Below are 16,167 nucleotides of genomic sequence, written 5' to 3' on the forward strand. Positions count from 1 at the left end.
CCGCCCCTCTCAGACCCGCCTCTGCCCGCCTGCCTGGCCCTGCGCAGCTTGCGGCCCGGGGGCCTCGAAGGTCCCCGCGCACTCAGCCAGCGGCTTCTGCTCTGTCTGCTGCTCCTGCTGGGTCTGCTGCTGCGGCCGGTAACCCGTGCAGACCAGGCCGGGCACCTCCAGTACCCCAAGTCTGCGGGAGCGCACGCGGGCCCTGATGCGGGACTTCCCGCTTGTGGATGGGTGGCTGCAGTGTGTGCGGGCTGCTGTGGGCCAGTGGGGGCCTAGCCTGGCCCTGGGCAGGGGAGGAGGTCCGGAGCATGCAGAGCTAGTGGGGAGGCTCCCTCACACCACCCCTGGATGTCCTCTCCATCATCTATGGATGCCCTTCCCCTTCTCTGTCATCCCCTCCCTGGCGGGAACCCCTCAGCCCAGGCCTCAGCTGCTCCTAGTATAGTCTGTGTGACAGTGTGAGGTGGGGGACCCCCAGGCTGGCCCGGGCCAGGCAATGTGTCCTGCCTGATTCCAAGACCTAAGGAGCCCACCCATTTGCCTTGACCTCCCTCCAGCCACAAGGACATGCCCCTGGTCCTGAGGCAGTTTTACCACAATGGGCTACAGGATGTTAATCTGCGCAATTTCAGCCATGGCCAGACCAGCTTGGACAGGCTGAAAGAGGGTCTCGTGGGTGCCCAGTTACCAAAGGGACACACAAGGTGCCACCATGGCTGCTGGGGAATGTGGGGCAGTTTGGGGGCCTCAGAGACCACAGGTTAGTCACATTAGAACTAAGTTACCATAGTGACCTAGAAAGTGCCATGCCATGGATGCTAGGGACTACAGGGGTCACAGTGAGCCAACCTGACGGGCTTCCAAGTACCACATGTGACTTCTGGGCACAGTGAGTGCTGTGCCAGCTGAGGAGGCTATGAGAAGCCCAAGGAGTTCCAAAGCCCAAACTAAGCCCTGGCCTTCCCTCAGTTCTGGTCAGCCTGCATCCCATGCCAGACCCACGAACGGGATGCTGTGCACCTCACCCTGGAGCGAATTCACTTCATCCGCTTCATGTGTGCCTCCTATTCTGAGCTGGAGCTTGTGACCTCAGTTAAAGGTAGATGGGGGACTTCCCTGGTAGTCCAGAGGTTAAGACTACACGCTTCTACTGCAGGGGGCTCGGGTTTGATCCCCGGTGGGGGAACTAAGAGCCCTCATGCTGCGTGGCACGGCCAAAAAAACAAAAAAACAAAAGGTAAACAGACTGGTGGTGGTAGGTGTTAGGGACTTCAGTAAGCTACCCCTGCCTCTGAAAATGATCATCTGACCTACCTGCCCCCAGCTCTCAACAATACCCGGAAGTTGGCTTACATCATTGGTGTGGAGGGCAGCCACTCACTGGACAGTAGCCTCTCCATCTTCCGTACCTTCTGTGCACTGTGTGTGCACTACGTGACACTCACCCACACCTGCAACATGCCCTGGTGAGCACAGTGCAAATGGTAAGGGCCCAGTGAGGCAGGGATCTGCCCAAGATCACGCTGGGGCCCAAAGCAAGTTTACCCCTGGGCCGGCCCTGACCCTGGGGTGGGGAGGGGAATGGAGCTTGCAGAACAAGACTGAATCCCTAGAAGGGCCCTCTTACTGCCAGGCACAGCCCAGTTTGGGTCCCTCCTCTTGCACCAGGGAGTTGCAGGTGTAGACGGTTCGACAGAACCTCTTTCTAGGCTCTTGTAGCCAAGTCATGGCCACCGGTCAGACTGCCTCCTGGCCATCCTGCAGGGCACAGAGCTCAGCAAAGGGTATCCACCCCTTCTACAGCAATGTCAGTCGGCTGACCGGCTTTGGCGAGGTAAGGACCCGGGTTCCATACCCTGCCCCACATGAATGTACAGCCCCGCCTGTTCCCTACAGATAAATGCGCACAAGATAAATGCAGCCGTGATGCCCTCTCCCCATCCTGTCCCTGCAGAAGGTGGTGGCAGAAATGAACCGCCTGGGCATGATGGTGGACTTGTCCCATGTCTCAGATGCTGTGGCACGGCGAGCCCTAGAAGTGTCACAGGCACCTCTCATCTTCTCCCACTCAGCTGGCCGGGGTATGTGCAAGAACACTCGGAATGTTCCTGATGATATCCTGCAGCTTCTGGTGAGAGACTGCCTTGGCCCTCAAACCTAAAGCAAGAGGTTCAAACCAGGAGCCCTTGAACCTGAGCCTCTTCTCCCTCAATTTTCTCAAACCCCAGGTTAAATATCTTCTGCCCCCAAAACCCACGGTCCACAGCCCCTGAACTCTTGAGCCCTAGGTGGGGGTCTAGGTGGCAAGATACTCCTCCAAACCCGGAAACCCAGGGCCAAGACACCACCCAGACCAGGGCTGCGGCTCCTCCATTCACACAAACCCAGAGAGGAGATGACCTCAAAGCCAGGGCTGAACACCTTCCTCACAGGGGTCAAGAGAGTGAACAGGCAGGTGGCTGTGCTGGGGGCCAAGCTGACTGTCCACCAGTCTGCCCCTGCAGAAGAAGAACGGTGGCATCGTGATGGTGTCCTTGTCCATGCGGGTGCTGCAGTGCTACCCGTTAGCCAACGTGTCTACTGTGGCAGGTGAGCCTCACCCTGGGCTCTCTGAAAACTCTGATTTGGAGCTGAAGCTGGGTCCAAATTTGGGGAGGACTTCAGAAGAGCCCCAGTGGTTTGACGCACCTGTTGGCAATAGGTACAGCTCCCAAAAACCCAATAATGGACAGTACACAGCACCTTGGTGCCATGTGGAACTGGAGCCACAGAATCAAAACTACGATACTGATGGGTATCAGGGAGGCTGTCAGACACAGAGCCCGGGTGCTGCCCATCTGTGCCTCTGCAGGGGCTCCTAAAGTGCACTGCCCGTACCTCTGGCTAAGGGACTGGACAGCTCCTTATGTCTCTGGGGTTTTCATCAGTTGTACTCTTGTTCCTCTCTCATCCTCCACACCCGGGGAAAGGAGCCCCCACAGGTTCTCAAGGATACTGGGAGGCAGGGTGAACCTTGGGTGGGAAATGGCCCAAACGGGGCTCTGGGGTCCTCTCCAAATCTGAAGTCCAGTCTAGAGCCAGCTGGGATCACTTCAGATCAAACCTCAGGGCCCTCTAGTTGGTACTCTCGGTGCCAGGCCATGAAGGAACTGGCCTGTTTGGCCTACAGGCTGCAAAAAGGGGAATCAACAGAGGCCAGTCATCACCCCCACCCCTGCCCTGGAAGCCTCACACTGCTGACTTTCCATTCTTCAGATCACTTCGACCACATCAGGGCAGTCATTGGATGCAAGTTCATCGGGATTGGCAGAGATTATGACGGGGCTGGCTGGTGAGTGCTTCCCCGTGGCTTGTCTTGGGCTGGCTGGGCAGCAGTGGGGCTTTCACAGCCACCGTGCCCACCACACTGTGGTCCTCATGGCCTTGACCATAGCCTCAGGTGTGCTGGCCCAACTGGAATCTCCCCTCTCCCAGGGTCTGCTTCCTGGGCTCTCCTGTCTGTTTGGCCCTACTCTATGTCATCCTATTTGTCTAAAACACCATACAGAGCTCATCTGCCCAGCATATGCGCCCATCCAGTGCCAGCAGGCCCACGGCCTCTGAGCAGACTCTTAGCAAGGTCTGGGCTGGGCTGACCATCTTCTCTGTCTGCAGTTGGGCCTGTGCATTCAGGGGGGTCAACCCAGTTCTTAAAAAGCTTTTCTTCTCTTTATAAGTGGAGGCAAAAATTGCATTCAGTGAAAGGCACAGATCTTAACAGTACAATTTGATGACTTTTGGTGAATAGTCGAGGCGCTTTGGGGGCCTTCCTCTGAAGGATGAAGAGCAGGAGTGAATCATTTACTCTCTCCAAGTCTCCATTTTCCGTATTTGAACAGGGCTGGGGTTCAGTGGACCCTGGACACATAGGGCTTTGGTTCTGACTCAGGACTAGGGAACAGGTCTGAGGCCCAATAGCTGGCTGGCTGGTGGCCACACAGGTTCCCAAAGGGGCTGGAGGACGTGTCCATATACCCGGTACTGATAGAGGAGTTGCTGGGGCGTGGCTGGAGTGAGGAAGAGCTCTGGGGTGTGCTTTGAGGAAACGTGCAGCAGGTCTTCAGACAGGTGGGACAGGTATGCTGGGCTGGGCAAAAGAGTAGCTCTGAGCAGGTGGTCTGAGCAGGTGTACGCGGGGGTGCTGTGAGAGGAGCTGCCCGCTGACTGCCGCCTCCAGGTACGGGAGGAGAACGAGGGACAGAGTCGCTTGGAGGATGAGTTCCCAGATGAGTAGCTGGGCAGCTCTTGCCGCTCCATCCTCCCACGTCTGCATCACAGAGAGGATCTGGCTCCAGACCAGAAACTAACCAGAGGTGAGGTTCGTGGGAATCCCATGTTGTCACCTAAGTGGCCATTCTCAAAATCTTGCCCCCACATGGGCCCAGGCCTCACAGTTATTGCTGCCTTCCCAGTCCTCATTATTTGGCTCTGGTGATCCAGTTAATCCTGCCAGATGTCACTTTGGCAGCCACAGATACCCCACAAAGTTTCCTTGCACGCGAGCACAAACATTTCGTGAAAATAAATGCTTTAGAAATGGAATCAGCATGAGTGTCCTTCTCCCTGGTGGGGTCTGTGGTGCAGGCTCCCAATACTGGGCTTTGGTGGGGGACCCTGCAGTTTAGACACTGGATACTCAAGGAAGACCTGTTGGCAGTGGCCTGAGGAAACCCAGGTGGCTTGGCTCAGCACTGGAAGAAGACAGTGGGTGGCTCTGGCTGCAGAAGAGTGGACCTTACTCCGTTCCCTCTGTGTAGCTCACCTAAATCCAGATCCTGACCCACTGAGTACCACCTGGGGATCTTTCAGGGAATGCTGGTTCAAATGCCCAAGAAGAGAACATGCCTAGATCACAAATGATCTTTGTACCTATTTGGACAGAGCCCAGAATCTCAGGCTACTTAATGGGCCATGGACCTCCAATGGCTAGACTGCTCTGGATGTGGGCACACCTCCTCCCCTGTTCCTCAGGGACTTCCTCTCTAATCGGTTCAGGCTACTTAGGCAACCACCCCATCTTCCCCCAGTTCATTAATGATAATAGCAACTGCACTAATTATAGCCAAAATTTAGTTAATACACTGAGTTAATAATGAGAGGTAGGGCTTCCCTGGGGGCGCAGTGGTTAAGAATCCACCTACCAATGCAGGGGACACGGATTCGAGCCCTGGTCCGGGAAGATCCAACATGCCACGGAGCAACAAAGCCCGTGCGCCACAACTACTGAGCCTGCACTCTAGAGTCAGCATGCCACAACTACTGAGCCCCGTGTACCTAGAGCCGATGCTCTGCAACGGGAGAGGCCGCCGCACTGAGAAGCCCACTCACTGCAGCGGGAGTGGCCCCCGCTCGCCACAGCTAGAGAAAGCCCACGCGCAGCAATGAAGACCCAACGCAGTCAAAAATAAATAAATAAAATAAAATAAATAAGTTCATTTAAAAACTAATGAGAGGGGCCTCCCTGGTGGCGCAGTGGTTGAGAGTCCGCCTGCCGATGCAGGGGATACGGGTTCGTGCCCCGGTCTGGGAGGATCCCATATGCCGCGGAGCGGCTGGGCCCGTGAGCCATGGCCGCTGAGCCTGCGCATCCGGAGCCTGTGCCCCGCAACGGGAGAGGCCACAACAGTGAGAGGCCCGCGTACCGCAAAAAAAAAAAAAAATATATATATATATATATATATATATGGAATCACTTTTCTGTCAGTCAAAACATAAAGATCTAATTCACTCTTCTGAATTCTAATTCTTCCTAGAATTTCATGGAATATTTAACCCGTTGGAGGGCGGGCATATCCCTGCAACTAAAACCCCACTTGGACCTGCGACCTGCCTGGCTAGAGGTAAAATTAGGAAGATTCCTGGACCCCTCCCAGTTCCCCCACGGGCCTCCTCCCCGAGTCAGTAGGTACACACAGCTCGGGAGGGGTGGCTGGAGGGCCGGGAGCAGGGGCGGAGGGAGCCCGCGATGCATCGCTAGCGGGCGCTCGCAACAGAGACCAGCCTGGCCCACTAGGGCGCCGTCCTAGCCGGGGCGGGAAGATCCTATCGCCCCCTGGCGGCCACGCTGTGAGGCGGCATTGTGGGTCCCCGCGCGTCTGTCGAGCGTCCAGAATCCAGCCGCTTCAGACGAGGCCGCGCCGCTGGGTCACCTACATCGACGGTTGGGACCCCATCGTCGCCCTCTGACCCTCGCCCGCCCCTCTCAGGCTCTCGAGACCCGCCTCTGCCCGCCTGCTCGGCCCTGTGCAGCATGCAGCCCGTAGGCCTCAAGGCTCCCCGCGCGCTCACCTGGCGGCCTCTTCTGCGTCTGCTGCTCCTGCTGTGGCTGCTGCTGTGGCCGGTAACCCGCGCCCGGACCACGCAGGGAACCCCCAGCGCCTCGACCAGGCCGGACACCTCCAGCGCCCCAACAGTGCCGGGCTCCCCGAGAGCCCCGAGTCTGCATGAGCGCGCACGGGCCCTGATGCGGGACTTCCGGCTTGTGGATGGGTGCGTCAGTGCGCCGTGCCGGCTGGTTGGGGCTGAACCGGCCTCTGGGCGGGAGAGGAAGGGCTAGTAGGAGGCTCTCTCACACCACCCCTCTCTCCTCCATCACCCATGGCGTCTTCGTCCCCATTACCCCGTTGCCGGTGGAGCCCCCTACCTAAGAATTCCTCCTCAGGACTACCGTCTGTGTGAGGAGGGAGGTGGGCTGGGACAGAACAGGCCCAGGACCTGGAGGCCACGCCCCCTACTCTTACTTTGTCTTGACTCCCCCAGCCAGAACCACCTGCCCCTGTTCCTGAAACAGCATTTCCGGAACGAGCTACAGGAGGGCAACCTGCACAATTTCAGCCTTGGCCAAACCAGCCTGGACAAGTTCAGGGATGGCCTCGTGGGTGCCCAGGTACCAGAGGGACACACTTAACGGCCGCTGGGGAATGTAGGGGGCACAGGAACCTGGGTAGACAGGCCTCTGACTATCAGAGGACACGCAGTCTGCCATCATGGGGCTGCTGGAGAGTGCAGGGGTGTTGGAGGTCAAAGCAGGCCAGCGGCATGGGTGCCCAAGTTCTGTGGAGACTCCAAGAAAGTGATCAGAAAATCCCTGGCGAGCGTGGGGGCTCTGAAACCACAAAGGATATGGTGGATTGCCTTTGGGGCATTCACATAGCACATGGACAAACAGCAGGTGAGGACGGGTCCTGCCAGTTTGGCTGCTGGCAACAAGCTGAATAGTCATCAAGGTACCACGGGGTCATGCAGTGCCGCACTCAGGGCCACTGACCCAGATGAGTACCTTGGGGGCTGAGGAGGAGTAGCAGGCCAAGGGCACTTGGAGACCACCCTGATCTCATTCTGGACCCCTGGGCCAACCCCCAGTTCTGGTCAGCCTATGCACCATGCCACACCCAGGACCAGGATGCTGTGCGCCTCACGCTGGAGCAGATTGACCTCATTCGTCGCGTGTGTGCCTCCTACTCTGAACTGGAGCTTGTGACCTCAGCCAGAGGTGGGCTGGGGAATTGGAGGATAGTCAGGGCCTCACTCTGGTGGTTCTGGCCCTGGGCTCTGACCGCTTGATTCTCTGCCCTCTTCTAGGACTGAACAGCACTCAAAAGCTGGCTTGCCTTATTGGTGTGGAGGGTGGTCACTCACTAGACAGCAGCCTCTCTGTGCTGCGCAGTTTCTATCTGCTAGGAGTACGCTACCTGACACTCACCTTCACCTGCAACACGCCCTGGTGAGCAGTGCCTGGCCAGGGTGGAATGGTAGACGCATGGTGGGGAAACTGCCAGAGAGGTGAGGACAGAGGGGTCCACAGAGGGAGGCTGTGGGGTCTCAGCAGGTCCCTCACACTCCCAGAAAGCAGCTGGTCCGGATCCTCACCCTGTTCTGAGGTGGGATGGATGGACAAAGAGCCTGGAAGTCCAGGCTCTGTTGGCCAAGGTAGGGCCTGCTAGATTGCCTTCCTCTGGCTGTCCTTCAGGGCAGAGAGTTCCACCAAGTTTCAACACTTCTACACCAACATCAGTGGGTTGACAAGCTTTGGTGAGGTAAGGACTCCTTTTCCATATCCTACCCCGCACGTTCCCTACAGATATGTGCATACACGTGCGTCCCTCCCGACACCCACCCCCCACCCCCCGCAAAAAAAAAAAAAAAACCCACCTGTCCCTGCAGAAGGTGATAGGGGAAATGAACCGCCTGGGCATGATGGTGGACTTGTCCTACGGGTCGGACACCTTGGCGCGGCAAGCCCTGAAGGTGTCAAGGGCCCCTGTGATCTTCTCCCACTCAGCTGCCAAGGCGGTGTGCGACTATATGCTGAATGTTCCCGATGACATCCTGCAACTTCTGGTGAGCAGCCACCCCAGCCCTCAAACCTGGGACTAGGCATGCTTCATCCAAAGATCCTTTTTTTAAAAAAAAATATTTATTTATTTATTCATTTATTTGGTTGCTCTGGGTCTTTGTTGCGGAAGGCGGGCTCCTTAGTTGCAGCATGAGAACTCTTAGTTGCGGCATGCGTGTGGGATCTAGTCCCCTGACCAGGGATCGAACCCGGGCCCCCTGCATTGGGAGTGGGGAGTCTTAACCACTGCACCACTAGGAAAGTCCCTATCCAAAGACCCTTGACCCTGAACAAAGCTACCAGCCCAGGCCTCACTCACCCTTGGACCCAAGGCTGGTTAACCCTCCCCCATCTCTGAAACTCAAGGCCAAATCTGTCCCACCCAGGGGCCAAGAGGAGTGAAGCCTTACCCAACCCCTCAGGCAAGGAGTGAGCACTTACCCTATCAGGGCCCCCAGGGCATAGGTGGCAGGCCATCAGGCTGGAAGTGCCAAGCTGAGTGTCCATTCGTTTATCCATGTAGAAGAAAAATGGTGGCATTGTGATGGTGTCACTGTCCACGGGGGTGCTGCCGTGTAACCTGTTTGCTAACGTGTCCACCGTGGCAGGTGAGCCCTGCTTTGACTCCTTGTGCAGTTGTAGCTTGGCCTGTGGCCGCTAGGGCCCTCAGGACAGCTCTAGGCATCTGGCATACCTGCTGGGCCCTGGGCAGGCCTCCCAACAGCTCAGGGGAGCAGACACAGCTCTTCACTGCCCTGAACCCAGATCTAGGGCTACAACCAGTGCTGATGGGTTTTGGGGACGTAATTGCCTCTGCCTCTGAGTCTCACGTTTGCTCCCACATCTCTGGAAAGGACAGGCAGAGCCTTGCAACCAGGCTCTCAAGGAACCCAGAGGCGTGGTGGCTCCTGGGCAGGAAAAGATCCAAAGGGGTTGGTGGCCCTGAGGTTCACTCTGGTCCAATGTCTAGCCTATAGCCACTTCAGAACTCACAATGGGCTGGGAGCTCTGTGGAGTCAGCTGTTATGTCCTGGAGTGCTGTGGGCAGGGGAATTGGCCACGCTGAGTTCCCCCAGACCAGGGCTGGTCCCAGGATCTAACTCCAGCCTCGTGCTGCCCACCACAACCCTCACCCCCTAGATCACTTTGACCACATCAGAGCCATCACTGGATCTGGGTTCATCGGGATTAGCGGAAACTATGATGGGTCTGGCCGGTGAGTGTTTCCCTGGGGTTTGTCTTGGGTGGGGGGGTTCAGTGGGGAGTCCTTTAGTCTCAGTTCCTTATCCCATGGTCCTCCCATCCTTCAGGCCTCCACCACAGACTCTGGTCTTCCAGCCCACCTGACATCTCCCCACTCCCAGGACCTGTTTCCTGGACTCTCCCTGTCCCTCCTGTGGCCCAGTGGACCCATTCCCACTCCAAGCCATCACAGTTGTTAAGTACCCACCCCCTCACAGGAGACCTCATCTGCCCAGCACATGCTCCACTCCCAGCCCAGCAGATGTGCTGTGGACTGAGCATCTGCTCAGCAGGTAAATGCTGCAGAAGCCCAGTCTTCACGGAGCTTCCAAAGTTCCATTCAGTAGCCTGAAGAACACGGACCTTCATTTCCCCCATGTAGCTGGGGCTGGTGTGACAGTGGGCCCTAGGCCAGGATCGGGTCCACAGCTAGCCAGCTGGTGGCCACACAGGTTCCCACAGGGGCTGGAGGACGTGTCCACATACCCGATACTGATAGAGGAGTTGCTGAGGCGTGGCTGGAGGGAGGAAGAGCTGCAGGGTGTCCTTCGTGGAAACCTGCTGCGGGTCTTCAGACAAGTGGAACAGGTATGCTGGGCTGGGCAAAAAGATGGTTCAGTGTTTCAGCAGGTGGCGGGCGTTGGGGGGGGCGTGCTGGGGAAGCCACTGACTGCTGACTTTCATCCCCAGGTGAGAGAGGAAAACAGTGGCCAGAGCCCTGCGGAGGATGAATTTCCAAACAGGCAGGTGGGCAGGTCGTGCCACTCCCACCTGACTCAGCCTCAGAATGAACACCTGGCCACACACCGGGTGGGAAACAAGTGGCCAACCAATCAGGCCCTCCAGAGGCCCTCAAAAGCCTCCCCACACCTCGTTCTAGGCCTCATGGCTGCTGCCACCTTCTCAATCCTCATCTTATGGCTCTAGTGACCTGGCCAGTCCTCCAGAGGTCACGGTGTCAAAGTCTCACAAAGTTCCCCTCCTAGTGGTCCAGGCACAAACATAGGTATGCTGAGAATAAACATTTGGGTACAGAGCCAGGTGTGAATGTCCTCCCTCCTTCACAGGCAGGGGGGTTGGGTCTGGTGGGCTCTTGGTTGGTGGTCTTATGTTCTAGCCCCAGCTGCTCAAGATGGGTGGTTCCCATTGGCCTCCAGCTTTGTCTTTCTCAGGAAAGGCAGAGGCATCTTACCTTATTCTTATTCTAAAAGCCTGTGCCCACAGAAGAGCACTAAGGAATCAAGTGCAGAGTTGATCCCATCATGGAGTGTGACAGTGGTAGTTCCAATCTCTCTCTGAAAGGTTTAAAATTTTTTTTTGTTTTTTTGTTTGTTTATTTTTAAAGGGTGATACCTTTTGTAGCATAAACTAACTTGTTTGGAAATATCAAGAGGAAGCGTGAAAAGCTTTTAAATTTTTCAGATAAGGTCCTCTTTTTTTTTCTTAAACTGAGTTTTTAATGGAGGTGGAGAAATCAGGTCTTGGGAAGAAAAAAAAAAGGAACATAGTGCCATCTGCTCAGCTTACTACAGGCCTTCCATCTCGGACCACTTTCCTCTCCCAATCCACAAGGGTGGGCTGGAGCCAGATCGAAGTTCCTTCCATGGGAACTCGAAATTAGCAGAGAGACTACAGTGCCACGTATGACATAAATTGTGTCCATATATGTGTGGGTCTCTTTGAATTCTGTTCCATTTATTTGGGCTATTTGTTTATTGTATTATCAATACTATAAAGTTTTAATCACGGCAACTTTATTTTCTCTAATTTATTTTTGGCTGCGTTGGGTCTTCGTTGCTGCACGCGGGCTTTCTCTAGTTGCGGCGAGAGGGGGCTACTCTTCGTTGCGGTGCGCAGGCTTCTCATTATGGTGGCTTCTCTTGTTGGGGAGCATGGGCTCTAGGCGCGCGGGCTTCAGTAGTTGTGGCACGCAGACTTAGTAGTTGTGGCTCGCGGGCTCTAGAGTGCAGGCTCAGTAATTGTAGCGCACAGGTTTAGTTGCTCCGCGGTGTGTGGGATCTTCCCGGACCGGGGCTCAGTGTCCCCTGCATTGGTAGGCAGATTCTTAACCACTGAGCCACCAGGGAAGTCCCATCTCGGCAACTTTAAAACAAGTCTTGACATCAAGTAGAGTGAGTCTTCCCACTTTAAGAGCATCATATCAGTAAATATTTGATCAGATAAGTAGATCCACAATGAATGATATAAAATAAGAGATTTATTATAGGGATTAGACTTTATGTACATATAGGAGACAATGGAAAAGGCTGCTTGATCTGGTGTTGGGTATTAAATCTGTACAGGTAAGCTGGGCCAGAGTTAAAAAGGAGAGCTGGTTGTGAGGTGGAGGAGAACCTGAATGAACCCATAAGGACAAACTGGAAAAACTGGATATCCATTTGTGAAAAAAAAAAACAGAATATTGACCCCTATTTCACACCATATAGAATAAAACATACAAAATAATATTATCTGAATATGTTATTGATCCAAATGCAAAAGATAAAAGTACAAAACTCTTAGAAAGGGACTTCCCTGGTGGTCCAGTGGCTAAGACTCAGCGCTCCCAATGCACGGGGCCCAGCTTTGATTCCTGGTCAGGGAACTAGATCGCACATGCTGCAACTAAGAGTTCACATGCCACAGCTTAAAAGATCCCACATGCCACAACGAAGATCCCGCACCAGCAATGAAGATCCCGAGTGCTGCAACGAAGACCCAGCACGCTCTTCAATAAGTGATGGGAAAACTGGACAGCTACATGTAAAAGAATGTAATTATGAACACTAACACCATACAAAAAAATAAACTCAAATTGGATTAAAGACCTAAATGTGAGACCGGACACTATAAAACTCTTAGAGGAAAACACAGGAAAAACATTCTTTGATATAAATCACAGCAAGATCTTTTTTGACCCACTTCCTTGAGCAATGGAAACAAAAACAAAAATAAACAAATGGGACCTAATGAAACTTAAAAGCTTTTGCACAGCAAAGGAAACTATAAACAAGATGAAAAGACAACCCTCAGAATGGGAGAAAATATTTGCAAACGAATCAATGGGCAAAGGATTAATCTCTAAAATATATAAATAGCTCATGCAGCTCAATATTAAAGAAACAAACATACCAAACAAAAAATGGGCAGAAGACCTAAATAGACATTTCTCCAAGACATACAGATGGCCAAGAAGCACATGAAAAGCTGCTCAACATCACATTATTAGAGAAATGCAAATCAAAACTACAATGAGGTATCACCTCACACCAGTCAGAATGGGCATCATCAGAAAATCTACAAACAAATGCTGGAGAGGGTGTGGAGAAAAGGGAACCCTCTTGCACTGTTGGTGGGAATGTAAATTGATACAGCCACTATGGAGAACAGTATGGAGGTTCCTTAAAACATTAAAAATAGAACTACCATATGACCCAGCAATCCCACTACTGGGCATGTACCCAGAGAAAACCATAATTCAAAAAGACACATGCACCCCAAAGTTCATTGCAGCACTATTTACAGTAGCCAGGACATAGAAGCAACCTAAGTGTCCATCGACAGATGAATGGCTAAAGAAGATGTGGCGCATATATACAATGGAATATTACTCAGCCATAAAAAGGAACGAAATTGAGTTATTTGTAATGAGGTGGATGGACCTAGAGTCTGTCATACAGAGTGAAGTAAGTCATCAAGAGATAAACAAATACCGTATGCTAACACATATATATGGAATCTAAAAAAATGGTTCTGATGAACCTAGGGGCAGGACAGGAATAAAGATGCAGACATAGAGAATGGACTTGAGGACATGGGGAGGGGGAACTGTAAGCTGGGATGAAGTAAGAGAGTAGCATTGACATATATACACTACCAAATGTAAAATAGATAGCTAGTGGGAAGCAGTTGCATTGCACAGGGATATTAGCTCGGTGCTTTGTGACCACCTAAAGGGGTGGGATAGGGAGGGTGGGAGGGAGACACAAGAGTGAGGAGATATGGGGATATATGTATACATATAGCTGATTCACTTTGTTATACAGCAGAAACTAACACACCATTGTAAAGCAATTATACTCCAATAAAGATGTTAAAGGAAAAAAAAAAAAAGACACATGCACCCCAATGTTCATTACAGCACTATTTACAATAGCCAGGTCATGGAAGCAACCTAAATGCCCATCGACAGATGAATGGATAAAGAAGATGTGGTACGTATATACAATGGAATATTACTCAGCCATAAAAAGGAATGAAATCGGGTCATTTGTAGAGACATGGATGGATCTAGAGACTGTCATACAGAGTGAAGTAAGTCAGAAAGAGAAAAATATATATCACATATTAACGCATATATGTGGAAGCTAGAAAAATGGTATAGATGAACTGGTTTGCAGGGCAGAAATAGAGACACAGATGTAGAGAACAAACGTATGGACACCAACGGGGAAAAGTGGCAGGGGGAATGGTGGTGGTGGGATGAATTGGGAGATTGGGATTGACATATATACACTAATATGTATAACATAGATAACAAATAAGAACCTATGTATAAAAAAATAAATAAAATAAAATTCAAAACTTCAAAAAAAGATGTTAAAAAAAAGAAAAAATGGCCCGGCGTGGCCAAATAAATAAATACTAAAAAAAGAAAAAAAGAAAATGAAAAGGTTATCAACCTTACTAGTCACTAAGGACATGCAAAATAAAACTCACAAAAAAGGATAACTAAAATTCAACAGATGAACAATACCAAGCGCTTGTAAGGGTGTGGAGCAGCAGGTATTCTCTCATACCCTGCTGGTGGCAGTGTAAACTGATAAAAACTGCATTGAGGGCTTCCCTGGTGATGCAATGGTTGAGAGTCTGCCTGCTGATGCAGGGGACACGGGTTCCTGCCCCGGGGCGGGAAGATCCCACATGCCGCGGAGTGGCTGGGCCCGTGAGCCATGGCCGCTGAGCCTGCGCGTCCGGAGCCTGTGCTCCGCAACGGGAGAGGCCCGCGTACCGGAAAAAAAAAAAAAAAGTATGGGGTAAGTTGTATCCTAGCTACAGAGTCCCCCAGAGTCTAAGGTTTCAGTTGTGCTGTGGTGGCCTATCTTCCACACAGCACCTGACCCCACCCCTGAGGAGAGAGGCCAGGTAAGAACTATGGGGAACCTTTGCAGAGCATCAGGGAAGACCAAGGAGGGGGCACCTGTTCATTCTTTAGTCAAAAAATGTGTTAGGACCAGGACTGAAGATACCAAGGTAATGAGACCAAAATAGTCCTGCCAATGTGAAATCCACAGTCTAGTGGGCATGAAAAACATTAAAGATCTCCACCAACACGTTTCTCCCTGCAGTGGGTCCTATGAAGGGAAAGTGCCCCAGGGGAACACAATCCAGGGGAGGGTGAAGTGGGGTAGGGGGGAGGTGGGGTGTGTTTCAGAGAAGTCTTCTGGGGAAGTGGTACTCCAAGCTGAGGCCTCCTCCATACAGAGGAGTTTGGTAAATGAGGGTGGGGGCAGAGGGTAGAAAGGCATTCTGCCAGGTGCAAGTGCTGCACAGAAACTCCTTGAGTTTGGGGAAGTGAAAGAAGCCAAAGCATCTGAGCATCTGGTCTTCCGTGATGCTCAGCCAGAAAGGCTGAGGCTGGGGAGGAGGATAGGGAGAGATGCAGCTGGAGAGGTTGGAGGGGCCAGAGGGAGCAGGGCCTTGTGGACCAAGAGAAGAGCTTGGGCTTTTTCTTTAGAAGAGGTGGCTCTACCAGGAGCAGGGAGTCCATTGGAAGGCTGCTACTGTGGGCAGGTGAAGGTGGCATGAAGGACAGGACAAAGCAACAGACCCTGGCCAGGATGACTGTGGGGTAGGGGCCAGAATAGGGGTCAGCTCCGAGGTCTTCCTGCGGGGCCCAGCGACTCTGATCCCTTATTCTGCCCCAGAGTTGGAGGTCAGAGGGTGCAAAGTCTGAGGTAGGTTGGAAAGATACCACTAATTCTGATATTCTAAAGCCCTCTGAGTCATAAAAGGGAGAGAAAAAATGGAGACAAGAGGTGTGAGGTGGCCTCTGGGCTTTTCTGGTAGAGAAACAAATAGCTAAAAGAATGGCCTAGAAAGATAAAGATGTTAAAGTAAAGCCAACTGGATAAGTTATCTTAAGCAGTGGAGTAGAAAGTGAAAGAAAATTTAAGAGCAAAGAAGTAAATGGCTTGGGTAAAGGAATCCCTAAGAGGTGAGATAGTAAAAGATAAAACTGAGATGAAAGAACTTGGCTAAAGAATCCAATACAGCGTCCAAAGAGGCAAACGGGGCTGGGCGAGGGGGATGGGTGTCCTTCCCACCGAGGAGGAAGCAGCCGCTACTGAAGGGGCAGGAATCCCCAGCAGCCTCCAACAGGGAGACATGGAGGGTGGGGGAAGGGAGGGGACTTTCCTGGGTTTCCGTTCCCAAGGTTGCGGAGGAGAGAGGTGGAAGAGAGAGATGATGAAAATGGGGAGGGGGTACTCAGGAATGGTGGGAGGCCCTGGGCAGGGCCGGAATGACCTTTGCGCTCCTCCCTATCCTTC

General features: G+C 52.8%; 1 protein-coding gene and 1 pseudogene across 2 annotated transcripts; both read left to right on the forward strand.

Annotated features, from left to right (window-relative positions):
* Positions 1–557: 557 nt before the first annotated feature.
* DPEP3 (dipeptidase 3) lies at positions 558–10,543 on the forward strand (the record flags this gene model as incomplete). The annotated part of the gene is made up of 9 exons (XM_081217796.1): positions 558–684; positions 7,402–7,531; positions 7,621–7,762; positions 8,009–8,075; positions 8,203–8,379; positions 8,898–8,982; positions 9,515–9,590; positions 10,069–10,204; positions 10,307–10,543. The coding sequence occupies exons 1-9, from the start codon at positions 568–570 to the stop codon at positions 10,541–10,543; spliced, it is 1,167 nt and encodes a 388-aa protein (XP_081073922.1). The 5' UTR covers positions 558–567.
* LOC308606510 (dipeptidase 2-like) lies at positions 1,054–6,946 on the forward strand (annotated as a pseudogene). The gene is made up of 11 exons: positions 1,054–1,099; positions 1,325–1,466; positions 1,765–1,834; positions 1,955–2,131; positions 2,505–2,589; positions 3,256–3,331; positions 3,981–4,116; positions 4,217–4,470; positions 6,066–6,199; positions 6,246–6,528; positions 6,799–6,946. The product of its transcript is annotated as a dipeptidase 2-like (transcript).
* Positions 10,544–16,167: the final 5,624 nt, after the last annotated feature.

This window comes from Mesoplodon bidens, assembly GCF_964165515.1.
Source record: "Mesoplodon bidens genome assembly, chromosome: 18".
Taxonomy (NCBI): domain Eukaryota; kingdom Metazoa; phylum Chordata; class Mammalia; order Artiodactyla; family Ziphiidae; genus Mesoplodon; species Mesoplodon bidens.